The sequence below is a fragment of the Bos grunniens genome, chromosome 9 (genome assembly GCF_055505025.1).
Source record: "Bos grunniens cultivar Pamir isolate PY7600 chromosome 9, Bosgru_T2T1.0, whole genome shotgun sequence".
Taxonomy (NCBI): domain Eukaryota; kingdom Metazoa; phylum Chordata; class Mammalia; order Artiodactyla; family Bovidae; genus Bos; species Bos grunniens.
In genome coordinates this window covers 69,302,242-69,320,280 of record NC_141173.1, presented here as the reverse complement: position 1 = coordinate 69,320,280, position 18,039 = coordinate 69,302,242, and the positions used below count along the sequence as shown (strand labels likewise).

The 18,039-nt window shown below is 39.7% G+C and overlaps 1 protein-coding gene across 23 annotated transcripts in view; it reads right to left on the bottom strand.

Annotated features, from left to right (window-relative positions):
• Window positions 1–1,244: 1,244 nt before the first annotated feature.
• Window positions 1,245–18,039, bottom strand: part of L3MBTL3 (L3MBTL histone methyl-lysine binding protein 3) — a 104,948-nt gene continuing 88,153 nt past the window's right edge. For all 23 annotated transcript variants that reach the window (XM_086316443.1, XM_086316452.1, XM_086316449.1 and 20 more), the window contains 3 exons: window positions 7,229–7,398; window positions 6,951–7,013; window positions 1,245–3,084 (listed from right to left, as the gene is read on the bottom strand). In XM_086316443.1, the coding sequence (XP_086172569.1) occupies window positions 2,941–3,084; window positions 6,951–7,013; window positions 7,229–7,398 (377 nt within the window). In that variant the 3' untranslated portion in view covers window positions 1,245–2,940. The remainder of the gene's footprint in view (window positions 3,085–6,950; window positions 7,014–7,228; window positions 7,399–18,039) is intronic.

The following is an 18,039-nucleotide window of genomic DNA, read 5'->3' as shown; positions in this document are numbered from 1 at the left end:
CTTTACATCTGTATCGCTTTTGCTGTCTCACATATAGGGTCATCATTACCGTCTTTCTAAATTCCATATATATGTATTAATATACTGTATTGGTGTTTTTCTTTCTGATATTTACTTTACTCTGTATAATAAGCTCCAGTTTCATCCACCTCGTTAGAACTGATTCAAATGGATTCTTTTTAATAGCTGAGTAATAGTCCATTGTGTATATGTACCACAGCTTTCTTATCCATTCATCTGCTGATGGACATCTAGGTTGCTTCCATGTCCTAGCTATTATAAACAGTGCTGCAATGAACATTGGGGTACACATGTCTCTTTCAATTCTGTGTATTACCTTTTTTTTTTTTTAAGAGCCTTGAATGAAAGCCTCTCTTTGCTCCTTTGGGCTGAGGGTGGAGAGAGAGAGGTGGAGCTAGCTGCAGGTAAACTGCAGTGAAGTTTGGCTTTGAACATGACAGACATGAGCTGACCGTGAGGGCAGAGTCCCATAAAATTCATTCTTCAGTGGTGTATCTATTTCCAATGTCCAGCATGGCCATGCCACTTGGCAAACATTCAATATTGCTTGACCAACCTAACCCTATTTTCTTTGGAGGCTGAATCTACTGAACCCAAAAGTTGCAAAATGGCAGCCTGGGATAATATGTTAACCTCCAGGCAGGACTCCTTTGGCTCATAGAGTATTTGTAAAGTTTTTTAAAATGCCTTCTGATGGGAAGGTCCTGTCAAGGTCCACATTTCTTATCTTTCCCTTTTGTCTTACCTCAAACCTCCTTCTCTCATTTCAGGGACCTCCCTGTCACCATGGGCTCCCTATTTCCTCTGTTAAAACTCAGTCCATTCTTAGAGCATATCCCCGGGATGGAATGGTGAAAGCTTTCCACTTCTTTTGGTAGACTGTTCCACCCTAACAGGGATGCTTAATATCTTGCCTTGAACACAAACAACATGCTTCTCAGAATAAGTGGATGTTTTCAGTAAGATTTAAAGGCTCTTTTTTTCACAACACATGCTTTAAAAAAGAAGTCTTCAATGTGTGTGAAGCCTACTCGACCTAACAATAACATTTTTAAATTTTTTTATTCCTTTTTGTCACTCTTCACATCATCTGGGACATAGCCTGACAAATAGCTCTGAACCCTGCAGCTCCATTACACAGCTATCTAATGCCATACGTTTGATATTACTCCTGCTCTCATTCACCCCATCTATTTTTAAGAATCATACATATGTAGAAAAGGTATCTGCAATTAAGATTTTATTTTATTCATGTCAGGTATAACAAGTGCAACTTGAATGTACAAACTCTGAACAAAACATAAAGAAAATAAAAACTAACAACGAAAAACTTTTTTTAAGCAGACTCATGCAAAGAAATGAAGGGGCCATGGCAGATTTCATGGGCCCTGTTTTACCTTGAACTACAACAAAAGCAAAGGACCACTACAGACTTCCAACAGGGTGTGTGGGGCAGGGCAGATAGCAAGGGAATCCTACATGAGAAAAAATGAGAGCAACTACAGAGAAAGGTGAAACTTTCCCCAGAATTCAGACAACATGCTACAAACTTACTTTCTACTTTTAAAATAGTCCTTGGATAAATATCCAATCCTGGAAATAGAAGTTACATACACAGGCTGATAAAATAATTTACCTTTTGCGTTGGAAATGCATTCTTGCAAAAGAAACACTACCAGCTCTCAGTTTAAAGGGAATCAAGGGCTTTCAATTAAAGTGCATCTGTACGCTTCTATCCTGAGGCAAACTTCTATGGAGAAGAGGGTCTCTCCAAAATGCAGCTTTAGGAAGTCACTTCCTGATTTGTGAGCATTTAGAATGTTTGCCTCAACTGGGGTTGCACCCTCAAATCTTGCCTCTTCAGTAAAATCTATACACTCTCTCTTTAGCCAACACTGAAGAAAACCTTTGGGTTTGGAGGACACTGCAAGGTCTAAGACAGAGCTCTTTTGGGATTAGTGTCTACATCGACAGAACGATCCCTTCACCTCTGCAAAGCACCACAGTTATTTCAATGACAATTACGAGAAAAGCTCAATATAATCTCATAAATAGTTCAAGATCATACAAACAGCGCCCCCTTCAAATATAACTGTGTATTCCTTTGATATCACTGGAATCCTGTAAACACAGGGTACCACAATGCATGAGACTGATGCCATTCAAATACATGACCTTATTTATGTTTATATATTTTATTTTTTTTAATTCCATTATTTATATACACGTTTTTGGTAATTATAGTCAAGATGCTGGTGAAAGTAATTTGTTTAACATTTCATAATTGCGTGCAAAAGTAAAAACACTGATTTAAAGAAAGGTAATTTTTACAACTATTCAGCCTCAATGAATCAGGACAAGCAGTTAGGCAATATCATGACTTGCAAAGTTATACTTAGCATAATGTTGCAATTCAAAATATGGCACAGAATTAACAATACAGGTAACAGTCCCACTGGCTACACTTAGCCAGGTTTTGACTAATTTGGTTTAAGTTGAAGTTTGATTATATAAAAAAGGTTCCTGAAAGTATTGAAAAAGAAACAGTGTACATGAAAGAGAATTCAACAATGTTTACAAAATGCCAAAAGTTCTTACTCTGCCCCCCCACTTTTTCCATAAATAATTAATGAAGTCCCCCTTCCCCCCACCCCCCCAGCCTCAAAAAGATTTACAAAGATAAATTTAGCTCAGTGAACAGAACCGAAAGACGACTGTTGTTAGACAGTACCTGGTTAAAAGCTCAAGCACTTTTGTAAGAATTCATATATATTGTCTCTTGAGGAATATAAATAATCTGATAGCATTGCTCTTTAGATTTTTGGAGACTTCTCACTTAGAAGTTACAACTGTCTTTGTGCTTTGAGTAAAATATGAGCTTTAAAGCAGAAAGCTGATGGTATTCAAAATTCACCACCTTCAAAGTTCATTGTGAGAGTTCTTCTCTGCGGCTTTGAACATCAAGATAGAATTGAAAATTTTGAGCGCTGGGCCCAACTTAATGCTCATAATTTTCACAATGTCTGTTTGGGTCATAAGCAGAAATGCCTCTCCATCAATTTGCTAAAAGGAGAGGAAAAAAGACAAAAGATTGTGAGTTGATTGGACACAGGGTCGTGGGACATATTCAAGGTTAAATTATCAGCTGTTTTCTACATGCAACACTAGAACAACACAGACAGGGAGTTCAGGTGTACAAACATTTCCTGATAAGTAGATCTTTCTTATATGTACGACCCCATGGACTGTAACCTACCAGGCTTCCTCTGTCCATGGGATTCTCGGGCAAGAATACTGGAGTGGGTTACCATTTCCTTCTCCAGGGGATCTTCCCAACCCAGGGATCAAACCCAGGTCTTCTGCATGGGAGGCAGACGCTTTAACCTCTGAGCCACCAGGGAAGCCCTAAACAAACCCTTGTGTCGAGGGCTGACTTTCAGTAGATCGCAGCGAGGGAGCTGCTCTGCTACGTACGAAACCCTGACCCATATATGTGATAACACCCCAAATAGGGACTGTGAGCAAAGTCAAATTTATTCATCTGAAAAAATCAACCCACAGGAAAACGGGTTTCTCACAAGCTGCTTTGATGTGCAGCCATAAGGATAACCTCAGGTGGAAAGAAGTAAATTAAGAAACGACTTTCTAAAAACAGTAATTACTGCGATATATTGCTGGGTTTTTGTTTATGCTTTCGTAATGCATATAAACTGGTCTAACTCCAGATATTAAGTATCTTGCTAAAGGCCCAAAACTCTGAAGGAAGACTTGGAACTTGGGGCTCTTGCCTCCCGTTTCATTATTCTTTCCACTGTGCACTCGTGGTTCTCTTCCAATGTTTTAACTCCACAAATTACAGCGACCTGCTCTTTGAATGTCTTTCTCAGGGCGTAAAGGGATGAATATATTCCTTCAACAAAAATGTATTACGTACCCATTATATTTTAAATGGGCTTCCCAGGTGGTGCTAGTGGTAAAGAACCTGCCTGCCAATTCAGCAGCCACAAGAGACCTGGGTTTGACCCCTGGGTCGGGAAGATCCTGGACAAGGAAATGGCAAAGTATTCCAGGATTCTTGCCTCGAGAATCCCCATGGACAGAGGAGCCTGGCGGGCTACAGTCCCTGTGGTCACAAATAGTCAGACACGACCGAGCACATATTCTAAGTATTATTCTTGGGCCTGGGCATACAGCAGAGACTAAAACAGATAAAAACAAAATCAGCAAACAAAAACTCCTTGTACAGTTTACATTTTAGGAGTAGGAGGTAGACTATAAGAAAAGCCATAACAAGCAAATTGGAATTAATAATTCTAAAAGGTGATTAGTGCCATGAGAAAACTGCTGGTTGAGGATGTAAGTGGGCAGTGGAGTCCGGGGTGGGAGGTGGCAGTCTGAAGGAGGACAGTTGGGATGGGACACTGAGAAGTGGAGTGAGCCATGTGAACACCTAGAGGAAGAGCGTGCCAGACAGACAGGAAAGCCGGTGTGTGTCTGGATAATGCTAGGAACGGCAAGGTCGTCTGTGTGTGGAACGGTGTCAGCAGAGGGCAGAGGACAAAGAGGTCAGACGGTGAGAGAGGCGATGGAGTGTCAGACTGTAGCCCTGGTGAGGATCTTGGCTTTTACTCTGATTTAACTACCAGAAGGATCTGAACTGAGGAGAGACGTGATCTGACTTAACGCTCTAGCAGAATCAGCCCAGCTATGCTGGAAATAAATTCTAGAAGGGCAGAAGTAGAAGCAAGGCGGCTGGCTAGAAGTTACTGCTTTAATCCAACTGGCAGATGACAGTGACTCTGACCATAGAGGTCGTGGTGGAGAGAGAGCTAGAATCCTCATGCTTTTAAAATACACCCAATAGGGTTTTTCAACTGATTATATGTGGAGTGTATAAGAGAAACAGAAGTCAAGGATGGTTTCAGGTAACAGCCCACACCTGCACTGCAAATTTGCCTTTCAGAGATGAATTACAAGACTTTAGATTTGCTTTCTGGTTTTCGTCTAGGACTCGAACCCCACGCCTGCTGACCTGGTGAGACATTTGAGAGCAAGGATCGTGTCCTATTGCTTCTGAATTAACCCTCTCACCACAGCATCACATGTAGCAACATACACATGGCAGGCATTTAACAAGAGTTCACAGGATGAATGAAGAGCGGAATGAACGTATGAATGACACGTGAACAGAGAACATTCACTGCCTCATTCTTCAAAAGAAGGCTCTGCCTCAGGCTATCGGGTTGGTGCCTGAGGAGTGTCTCCAAAGATAATATGAAGAAAGAAGTTATTCAAAGAAATAACATATCATGTGAATTTGAACCTTAATTTAACTAAATAACAGAGCAATCTATACGGACTGTCTAGACATCAAAAGAACCAAAAGTAGTGTTTATAAAATATATGTACTAGAAATTTATTTTTAAAACTGTTGCATCATTTTCAAAGGTTCTTTCAAAGAAAGAACAATGGCTCCCTGCAGGTATATAAGTCTGCTTAGAGATAGAAAATCGACTGAGAGGAACACAAAGACACTTAGGACTTGGGCCTTAAGAAGCTCAAAATCTGAGTAACTGCAAATTAAAGATCCACTAGAAAGAAAACAACATTTCTGAAATAAGAACATAAGTCAGAAAAAGGCTGATGAAAATCAGATCCTTGTGCATTTTCACAGGCAACCACATACAGCATAAATGATAGCTAATAGTATATTGACACTGGCGACTGGTGGCTGAATTCTTGGCAGTCCTGACACTCTTACTCTGTTGCAATGTTCTTAACAGAAAATGTGCCATTTTGAACAGTGTAGGCTAAACACAGGCACAAACAAGATAACTTATTACTGCGGACAGCAGATGTGGGACAAAGACTTCTGAGATGACTTAGTCCTCACTGTACCTTCTGGGAGCCAAGATCACGTGATAATGGACTGTTCTGCTTGGAGGAGCTGACAGGCAAGTGGCTTATATCTAAAGTTCTCTAGTGAAAAGAGTCTCCGGCTTCTAGTGTAGTTAGAGGTCGAATTTCTTTTTGTCCTAATGCTCACTAGAGGTGGTATCATTATTAATCATCCTTTACATTGAAGTTTTGGACAGACAGATGAAAAAAACTAATAAAATAAGCTTCCAACAGCTGCTGCTGCTAAGTCGCTTCAGTCGTGTCCGACTCTGTGCGACCCCAAAGGCGGCAACCCACCAGGCTCGCCCGTCCCTGGGATTCTCCAGGCAAGAACACTGGAGTAGATTGCCGTTTCCTTCTCCAATGCATGAAAATGAAAAGTGAAAATGAAGTCACTCAGTCGTGTCTGACTCTTCGCGACCCCATGGTCTGCAGCCTACCAGGCTCCTCCGTCCATGGGATTTTCCAGGCAAGAGCACTGGAGTGGGTTGCCATTTCCTTCTCCACTTCCAATGGCAGATGTTAATAAATGTAATGCATGTCAGTTAGTATAAACAACATGAGAAATGTGTAAGATCGAAGGGATTGTTTTAGCAATAATGGTAATATTAATTATAAGCATCAAATGAAGTTAATCTTGGTGTTAAAATGACACTTGAAAATTAAATAACGGGAACTAGTTTCACTTTATTAAAAATGAAACGTTGCTTATTTCCTGCTTTGGTTTCTTTCTGTGCTATATACTACATAAATGTATGCTAGTAAGTTTTGTGTTTTTTTTTTAAATAATGAGTTTAGTGCTACTGCTGTGGGGCATCATAAAATGGTACAAACATTTCCTTTACTCCTCATCTTACATGTTTTTATACAACTGATTAACACTGCTTGTTAGACAACTCAGTATCACTTTGTCAATTGCAACATAACCCATTTCTTCCCTCCTCTGCCAATTGAGAATATTTCACTATTCACTGCATTTCAGTGCTGTGTCCCCCATTAAGAAACATACTGCAATTCAGTTGAACACTTACTTCATCTTTAAATACCTTTCCATGTTCTTCACATCCAGGTAAGCTCTGTATGAATTCTGACACCTGTTAAAAAATAAGATCAAAATTCCAGTTCTGAAACAGAAGCCAGACTCTAACTGGTACAGGTTCCAAATATCCAACCTATGTTGTCATTGTTTCTCTCAGAATAATTTCTTCTTAGAAAAAAAAGACTAAGCCCCATACGCATTCATGTTGCCCTCTCCTTAAGCTGGTACTCCTATGTCAGGTCCCTGGCAGACAACGAAAGTAAAACCTACCTCATCCGTACTCCATTTAGAAACTTTACTGGCAGGAATGCCAGCCACTGTGGGGAGAAGTTTGCTCTGCTGCTCCCAGCGCAGGGGCAGACATGGAATTGGGGACTTAAAGGACAGAAAGACGGCCGACCGACGCTGCGCCTGCTGTATGCTGCTTTCTTCCCGGGCACCTGGTTGACAGAAACAATGTGAACTCACTCTCTGAAAAGTAGCAAAAAAAAAGAAAAAAAATACCCCAATGCTATGTGACACCCCCAAACCACAAGTGGCAGGAATACCAGGTAAAAGCACTGGTTCAACATTACATTCACTGAGTAATTACACTCTCTTCATTTTTACCGAAGGTCATCATAAGAAACAACCTAAAACTCAACTGACACGTTTGTCATATCGCCATTTCTGAAGACATGTACCATTACATCAGTAAGTGTTGCCTTTTTAATGCTTCAGGGAAGAAATCTGCACCGGAGCTTTAGTGACAAAGAAAATAACTCTCAACCTAGGAAATTATAGTTGGTTCTCTTTTGCCTCTGGATGTCCTGGAAGTAAAAGGAAAGTATGTTCAAGTCCATCTACTGAGATTACCCTGTAGATACCATACCTGTTCTCTCCTTTTATCTCATCTCTGCTTTGTTCTTCCAATTTCTATTTACTAATTACACTGACTTTTTAAATAGCCACCTTATCTTTTTTGAAAATGGATATGAAATTATTGCAATAAAAATAAAACAGAAATGCAAACGCCTTTATCCAAACCTAGTTTTCTCCAATTCTTTTAAACAGCCTTTTAAATAAATGATTATTTGTCCTTGGGACTCTTGACAGAGTTTGTTAATCATTATCTCCTAAGATCCTTCCAGAGAAGGCAATGGCACCCCACTCCAGTACTCTTGCCTGGAAAATCCCATGGACGGAGGAGCCTGGTAGGCTGCAGTCCATGGGGTCGCTAGGAGTCGGACATGACTGAGCGACTTCACTTTCACTTTTCACTTTCATGCACTGGAGAAGGAAATGGCAACCCACTCCAGTGTTCTTGCCTGGAGAATCCCCGGGACGGGGAGCCTGGTGGGCTGCTGTTTATGGGGTCGCACAGAGTTGGACACGATTGAAGTGACTTAGCATAGCATAGCATAAGATCCTTCAGAAAAGAAATCTTTCCTGAAAACGACTTAACTCAAAGCCCTTCAGAAGAAAGGCACCTCCCTCATACTTAATTCTCCCGTCTACCCACCAGCTCAGCAAGAAACAGAAGTGGGCAGCACACCCAGAATCCCCTGCAATCATACCCCATGCCACAGAGAAACCACTGCCCCAACTTCTAATACCACTGCTTTTTGCCCTGGTTCTGAACTGCAGTTTGATGAAAATTCCATTTGGTATCTGGCTTTTTTCTCTCAACAGTTTGTGCAATTCATCCACGCTGCGGTACGTGGTTGTAGCTGACCTGCTCTTTGCTGTATGGGTTTTCATTGTTACGACTATTTCACAATTAATAGTCTGATGAACATTTGAGTTGTCTCTAAGTTTTGGCTATGACCAACAGTGCTGCTGTGAACACTCCTGTATGTATCTTTTTTTGAATATATGAATACCTTTCTGTTGCATATATACTGAAGAGTGCGGCTTTGTGGATATAGCATTTGTGTACTTTAAGCCTCAGCAAATTCTGCCAGTTTCCAAAACAGCTGTGCAGTACACACCAACTAACAGTGTAAAAGTGTTGCACATGTTCCATACTCTCACTGACATGTGGTACTGTCTTTCTTATTGTATTCATTTTAGTGAGTGTGTTGTGCTACACTTGTGGTTACAACTGTAACTGTCTGATAACAAACTGGACAATCTTTTTTTAAGTTGTTATAAAATGAGTTCATATATTAAAATTTTTTTTTACCTATACATGTATCCATTCTCTCCCCAACTCCCCTCCCATCCAAGCTGCCACAAGACATTGAGCAGAGTTCCGTGAGCTATACAGTAGGTTCACTGGTTATCCATTTTAAATACAGCAGTGTGTACATGTTGATTCCAAACTCCATAACTATCCTTTCCTTTCTTCCTTTCCTGCTGATTAACATAAGGCTGTTCTCTAAGTCTGTGAGTCTGTTTTATTTTTTACGTAAGTCCATTTGTATCATTTCTTTTTAGATTACGCATATAAGGGATGTCCTATGGTGTTTTTCTTTCCCTGGTTTCCTTCACACAGTATCTCTAGATCCATCTATGTTGCTACAAATGGCATTATTGTGTATGGTAAGGATGATTCTTCCACATGGATTTCTAATTGCCCAACCATGACTGAATGAAAAGAAATCCTTTCCCTGTTGTACTACAGTTCCAACTTTAAAATAAATATAAATGTGCTACTAAAGATTTCTGATTCTGTTCCACTGGTGTCTTTATACCAATCCATGGATTTTGACAACCCCCATTTTATAAGTGTACTGATGTCTGTGATCTAGGTCTTCTTCAAGATTGCCTTGACTATCCTCACCCCTTTGCACTGCCAATTTTAGGATGGGCTTGTTAAAAACAAAAATGCTAGGATTTAGACTAGAATTATCACTGAATATACATCAGTTTGGTGAGAGACAACATCTTCACAATATCAAGTCTTCCAACCCCAGAACAAAGTCTCTCTCCCCATCTCTCTGGGTCTTCTTTAATACCCTGCTTCAACGTTCTATCGTTGTTGTGTAGAGGCCTTGCATCTCTTGTTAAATTTATTCTCATGTATCTGAGGCTTTCTGTTGCTATTATAAGTGGTACAATATAAAATTTTATTTTTATTTATCTATTTTTTTTGTCTGTGCTGGGTCTTCTTTGCTGCATGGCCTTGTTCTAGCTGCAGTATACAGGGCTGCTCTGCAATTGCAGTGTGCTCATGGGATTCTCCAGGCAAGAATACTGGAGTGGGTTGCCATTCCCTTCTCCAGGGGATCTTCCCAACCCAGGCATCGAACCAAGGTCTCCTGCACTGCAGGCATATTCTTTACCATCTAAGCCACTGGACCTGCCTAGAAATTTTATTTTTATTTCTTCTTCTTCTTTTTTTTTTTTTTTTTTTGCTGCACTGGGTTTTCTTTGCTGCATGGGCTTTTCTCTAGTTGCAGTGAGCAGGGCTACTCTGTAGGTGCAGTGTGCAGGCTTCACTGCAGTGGCTTCTCTAGTTTCAGACTATGGGCTCTACAGCATGTGTGCTTCAGTAGTTGTGGCTCAGGAGACCCAGAGCATAGGCTCAATAGTTGTGGCAAACAGGCTCAGCTGCTCCACAGCATGTGGGACCTGCCTGCATCAGGGATCAAACCCATGTCTCCTGAATTGGCAGCCGAATTCTTTACCACTGACCCACCAGGGAAGCCTAGGGGTACAGTTTTTTTTCAACCTATTTCCTACTGTTCTACTGTTGATCTTGAATAACTTTTCTCTTAAACTAGCCTAATCTAAATTTGAATTGCTCTGAATGTTAGAAAAGTCACTATGCTGAATTTGAAAAAAAAAAAAAAATCTGTCTTACTGGAGCTAACATCCACTAGCCCTGGTTCTTCCTGAGTGAGCTTATATAGAAAACTGTTTCCCCGTGAAACATTTCAATTCTTCAAATATTTTATAAAAAACCCTTCATGGTCCTTCTTTCCACATTTCATCCAGCAAATCTCACATAACTGGATTTAAGGTTTTAGGTCCTCATCCTGTTCTACTGAAAATCTATTATGAGCCAAATCCCTTGAAATGCACAGAAACATGACTCCAGATTTTTTATTTGAATATGTGATATACATTCAAATAAACGTGCACAGACTTTGGCTCAAGTAGCTGGCTCAGTGAGAACAGCAGGGAAGAGTAGGTCTGAATGTGTACAATGTGCTTCAGAGAACAAAGCCTTTAATTCTGCAAGACATTTCTGCCACCATCATTTTATAAGGGTCAGATTTCTTATCACTTTCCTCTCAAACTGCTTACCTACATGAAAAATATTACTTTTTAAGGAGTATTCTGTATTTCTTGACATTTCCCAAGATGAAAATTTACTAAAGGTATATGGTCAAACTTTTTCTCCCCACTCTCTCACCCTAACCCTCCTTCCTTCCAGGGAAGAACACTAATTGAGTAACCAGCCCTCTAGAACACCTCTGACCAAGATAAGACTTTGGGAACAGACATTCTGCAAAGCAGAGCAACAAGATAGGTGGAACCTGATTTCTTTGATCCTATTGAGCACCATTAAATCCTGGAGCACCTACCTTTGAACTTCCTCCATGTGAGAGAGAAATAAACTGCTGTGTAAGCCATTTGTATGAATTTTATATCACATACACACACACCCCTAATCCTAATCACTACTAAGGTTTACTGCAATAGCATTTATAATAGTGAGAGACAGGGAATAACTAGCTTAGATATCCATTAGAGATTGCTTCATTAAATAATGCTGCATCAATCCACAGAGGGAATATTTGATATTATTTTATAATTAGTATAAATATTTATGTGAAAATGGTTGTAATGTTACATAGTTAAAACACTGCAGGCTACAAAATAGCTAATACAATATTTCAGATATTAAAAAATCCAAAATGCTGCCCAAAATTTAGAAAATGGTGTGTTAGAAGATAAAATCACAAGTAATTTTGATTTTCTGCTATTTGATTTCCTGTATTTTCTAATTATTCTACAATAAATGTTATCTCGACAATAATTATATAAAACCAGAGACTGATGTTGAATAAGCTATTTATTATTACTAAAAAATCATACCAAAAAAAAAAAAAAGAAAATCTTTCTTTCATGACCTGGAAAGCAATTTAACGCATTTTTGGAAATATAGTATTAAAACATCAATTGCTGAGCTTCCTTAATATTGGAAGCAAGAAAATATTAGATGGGAATAGTGTCAGAGAAATAACTTTGTGGATCTTTGTATGGTTTTACCGCTACTTCATTTCTCTAGACAATCAAATGAGGACTATTTTCTTTTGTTGATACTTCATGAATGGATAGTAAAGGCCTGCCTCTATCATTTACAACTACTTACACGAAAATCATTCACAGAGCAATAATTTACTCAGCATTTACAATGCAATTTGGAAGGCTACATTAATACAGCATATCCTTGTAGACTTCCTTGAAATGAAGTTTAATAAATAATGTGGTTATCCAAAGTAGAAGTTTGCAAATACAAATGTCTGTCAATTCTGGCTGCAAATATAGGTATTAAAATTCTTGATTTGACTTCAGGGTAGGAAAAAGTGAAGTAGAAGATTAACTCTTGTGAGAAGGCAGATCTGATAAAGGTGATCCTGAAAGAAATATATCCTCCAATGTTTGACATAGAATCAAGACAATAAATCTTCAGAATAGAGACCACCTTCTAAACCAAACATGAAATCTCCTAGAAGAAAGAGATGTCCTCAGTATCACAGAACATAAGAACCTGCATCGTACAGGACTGTTCCCGTCAGGGGCCCGGAGAACCCCAGCAGAACCACAGGCAGCCCAAGTCCCAAAGAAAAGGAAAAGTACTCTTCACGCTCTCCGCTGCTTTCAGACTCAGACTCCATTCTGCTTCCTATTTCCAAGCCTGAATACTGCTAATCAGCAAGCCAACCATGACTTGCCACTTGTCCCAACTCATTCTCCTCCCTTTAAGCCAGTGACAGAAGTGAGACCAGAATCTTCAAATGCTTTGTTTCATTTTTATTTTCAAAACAGCACTAGGAGGTAGCTATCCTGAAGACGAGAAAAACACACTGTCAGGGCAAAGCCCAAAGCCCCACTGTGAGCTAGTGGAAGCATCAGAAAGTGGCCCTGGGTCATCTGAGTCATGGTCAAGGGGGTGAGTTTAAGAGTCGGATAAAACTGGCTTCCCAGGTGGCACTAGTGGGAAAGAACTCACCTGTCAACGCAGGAGACATGAGATACAGGTTTGATCCCTGAGTGGGGAAGATCCTCTGGTGGAGGGCATGGCAACCCACTCCAGTATTCTTACCTGGACAATTCCATGGACAGAGCAGCCTAGCGGGTTACAGTCCATGGGGTCGCAAAGAGTTGGACATGACTGAGGCAACTTAGCATGCACTCAGACTAGGATTTAAAACCTGTTCTGTCACTAATCAGCTCTAAATTTTGGCTATCAATGCAACTGAATTGTTGCAAGGATTACATGATATTTTTAAAAATGCTTATTCCACTATCTGACATATAGTAAAGGCTCAGCAAAAGGGAGAAATTATTCCTATCTTGAAAGAAAGGCATATAACTGAGAGTATATTGAATATAAAAAGGCAAAAATGAAAAGGAGTCAATGGCCCTTCTAAGTTAATATTCCATAAGTCTATAAAAAAATGCTCTTAATGTGAAAGGAAAAAAGCCAGAAGAAATGGGATACATCTGTCAACCAATCTTTTTAATGGAGTTACACACTGGTGACTAAATATAAGAAGGATGAACAATAACAGTGATTGGGTAGAATAAATGGATCACAACATCAAGGAATGTGGATAAACTTAGCTCCAAGATCCTACACTCATGCATTAAAAATATTTGAGGATCATTTCAAGGTTAACAACCAAAATAAAAACCAACTTCTATGGAAGCAAAAAGCAAACCTGATTTTTCAAGTAAGAATCTAGCACATTACAAAATATAATTCAACTCTCTCTGCCCATCAGCATCCATGAGAAAGAACGTTTGCAAAAGGGAAAGAAAATTACACCTTTCCCAGGAATACAAGAGTTTAAATTTTAAGGTCAATTTATAGGATCCTTTATTAATGGGCCTTCCTACAATGGAGAAAAAGAGTTATTTTATCTTTCAGGTAAAGGAAATAGAAGTCAGCAAATAGAGAAAGAAGAAAAATGTAATGAATTGTATTTAGTAAAGGTCTCCAAAGGTCAAATTCAGTAACACAGTAGGAATCATCAAAAAGTTGAAAAGGTTCATAATCACACATATTGTATGGAATTAAATTGAAATAACAGAAGAAACAAGGTAGGAGGCTTTTTATTAGGGGAAGTGTTTTTAAAAATCAATTTGCTCTAAGACTCCAAATAAAATAGCTCTCATGGGCTTACTGAGTCTTAAATCCTACTGACTATAAGGAATATAGGGTGGCTTATTTTCAGTCTTGTTGTTGTTTAGTTGCTAAATCGTATCCAACACTTTGTGACTCCATGGGCTGCAGCATGCCAGGCTTCCCTGTCCTCCACTATCTCTCAGAGTTTGCTCAAACTCATGTTATTGAGTCAGTAATGCCATCCAACCATTTCATCCTTTTTCATCCCCTCCTCCTGCCTTCAATCCTGCCCAGCATTAGGGTCTTTTCCAATGAGTCGGCTCATCACATTAGGGGGACAAAATATTGGAGCTTCATCTTCAGCATCAGTCCTTCCAAAGAATATTCAGAGTTGATTTCCTTTAGGATTGACTGGTTTGATCTCTTTGTTGTCTAAGGGATTCTCAAAAGTCTTCTCCCGCACCAAAAGTCGAAAGCATCAATTCTTTGGACCTCAGCCTTCTTTACGGTCCAACTCTCACATCCATACATGACTACTGGAGAAACCATAGCTGTGACCAGGTGGATCTTTTCAGTCTTCTCTATACTAAATAGTGCACAAATTGCAAGAGGATTTCTCTCCTGTCTCCTACGCTACCCTCTAACCAGGCTAGATCTGGGAAGGCTGCTTCCACCCTGGGGAAGGGCATTGTGAATGAACACTACAGAGCACGTACTAAGCTCAGCATACCTACCTGACCCTCAATCTCAGGTGTGAAAGAGGAATTCTACCATACCCAATGGGAGCATTGAGAGGTAAGTTTCTTCACAAAAAACGTGGGGAAACTTCTCTACACTCAAAAATTATTTAAAAAAAAAATCACCATGAGGCCTTTGATAAAAAGTTACACAAAACATCGGGAAAGGAGCATTAAATTATTGACAGAAGAGTTTCATGATTTTTAGTAAAACACAAGGGAACATGACCTCTACAAGACAAAAACAGGCTATGAAAAGAAAAAAGAAAAAAAAAAGCTAGTGCAAGAAATTAAAGGAAAACAAAACCACTATTAAAATTCATGTTAAAGGCAGTAAATAGCAGACTTGACAGAGCAAGAGTAAGATATTCCAACTTGAGATATATGCTTAGAATATCAAAAAATGTGCAAGTTGTTGAAATATTATAATGCTTCCACGTTGGATGGTAACAGGCCCCTCCACCCTCAGAAGTCAGGCACTTGAGGGACTTCCCTAAGATGCTGTAACTAAGTACACCACGGAGCCTCCAAACTGCTACAGCACTAAAGCTGGTGTTTGTTTTAACCGTCCTGTGCAGTGTTGGCTGTCAAACCAACTGTTAAATATTTTGAATATCATCCTTTGGATCTAACCCAAGAATAATAGGCATTACCAGTCAAAAAGCAGAGCCATCACTTTGCCAAACAAGGTCCATTATAGTAAAACCTATGCTTTCTCAGGTAGTCATGTACGGATATGAGAATTGGAGGCTAAGCACCACAGAGTTAATGCTTTCAAATGCTGGAAAGACTTTTGAGAGTCCCCTGAACTGCAAAGAGATCAAACCAGTCAATCCTAAAGGAAATCATCCCTGAATATTCGTTGGAAGGACTGAGGCTAAAGCTGAAGCTCCAATACTTTGCCACCTGACGCAAAGAGCCGACTCACTGGAAAACACCCTGATGCAGGGAAAGATTGAAGACCAAAGGAGTAGGACGTGGCAAAGGATGAGATGGTTTGAAAGCATCACTGCCTCAATGGACATGAATATGAGCAAACTCTGGGAGATAGTGAAGGACAGGGGAGCCTGGCATGCTGCGGTTTGTGAGGTTGCAAGGAGTCTGACATGACTTAGCGACTGAACAGCAACAATACCAAATAATAAAAATGATAACGGAAAGAAGTTTTCTGGATTAAAAAAAAAAAGCAAGCTCATGACATCTCAGGCAAAATAATGAAAGAAGATTGAATTTAGGAGTCAGATTCATTGTTTAAAACCAAAAGATTAGATTTAATTTGGCTGGCCTAACTCCACATATGTGAAAGGATACTGTTTTTCATTTTTGTTTGATTTTTCTTATAGGAAAGTCAGAGACCAAGTGTAGCAGACGTGTAGTATGAGCCAAGTGTGGCAGACGCTGCAGCACGCCACCCAAATCACCCTTCAGAACTGAGACCTTTCACTCTCCTACCTTGTGACTGCTGATGCCTCACAGCTACCTCCCTCTCCAGAAACTGCCCTAAGCCAAATGGAGGTTCCTGCCCTTCTCAGCCAATATCCAAGGAGTAGTCAATGCAAAGATACGAAGGTGGGATTCTCCTGCCTAAATCTGAGATAATTCTCAAGATTCATCCAGAATTCCTTATGGGATCAACTGAGGCTTCTGCTGTAACTGCATCACAACTCAATTTCTCATTCTGCCCACTGCTGCTTCTCTCAACTCTCCCACTGGTATTGCTCCCGAGTAACCACTAACAAGACTCCTGCACACACCACTCTCAATGTCTGCTAACAGAGAGCCTCATCTGAGACACTAGGTCATGGCTCTATACCTGAGAGGCAGAAGGACAGAAAGAACTAAACACATCCACACACTGACTAGGATCTGAGATATTCCCAACATCACCAAGATACCATAAGAGCTCATTTTGTACTGAAGGTTCATGGGGTCCAGAGAAAGAAAACCAACAAACTCTTATATGGTAAGGTCAGCAGGTGAAATTCAAATCTTTTCCAAACAGAATGAATCTGGAAAAAATTTCAAAAAAATTATAATACAAAGCTAAGAAAGCAGTTAAATAAAAGCTAACTATGATAAAAAGATTTTACTACAGAAAAAATTAATTTTATGAAAGTTTTACATAAAATGTTTCAAAAATCTGGAAATGAAGGGAAGTTATCAAACTCATTTTAGGAGGCTAAAACTGGATGAGATATTAATAGGCAAATTTTACTTAGGAACATATGTGCAAAAATTCTCAAAACAGCTTGTTTTTATGAGGCTCCCTTTCACTAATGAAAAATAAGACAGCATAAAATGCATACTAAACTACAGGTTTTGTAGGTGAGAAAAACACTAAAGGGTTATATACGAATCCTAGCAATGTTTGGAAAGAATAATAAAACAGAAAAACTCAGGTAATTCAAATCAAGAAAAACAGGATAAAAATATACAAAGTTTGAATAGACAAAACTACCATGAAAAAGAAAGAACACCATGCATATCACATTAACAAACCTAAAATTCTCCATTAAATAGACTATTTTGAGGGTGGGGGGGTGAAGGATCAAAATCAGCTCAGTAAATCAAGTGAAAAGTGAATTATATCACCAAGTTAGGAAGAAACTGAAAAGGCTGAAAATCACTGCTTTGCTGCTGCTAAGTCGCTTCAGTCGTGTTCAATCCTGTGCGACCCCATAGACGGCAGCCCACCAGGCTCCCCCGTTCCTGGGATTCTCTAGGCAAGAACACTGGAGTGGGTTGCCATTTCCTTCTCCAGTGCATGAAAGTGAAAAAATCAAAGTAAAGCCGCTTGGTCGTGTCCGACTCTTTGTGACCTCATGGACTGCAGCCTACCAGGCTCCTCCGTCCATGGGATTTTCCAGGCAAGAGTACTGGAGTAAGGTGCCATTGCCTTCTCCTTCCCTCAAAAAGTTCAGAGCCCAGAAGATTTTACCATGACTCTATCTAAACTTCCAGGGATCAGATAATTGCACACAATAGACACTTACTTCACAAGGCTACCACTCCTGCTATTACCACTGCTGTTACAGCTAATCCTGCAGCCACTGATGCAT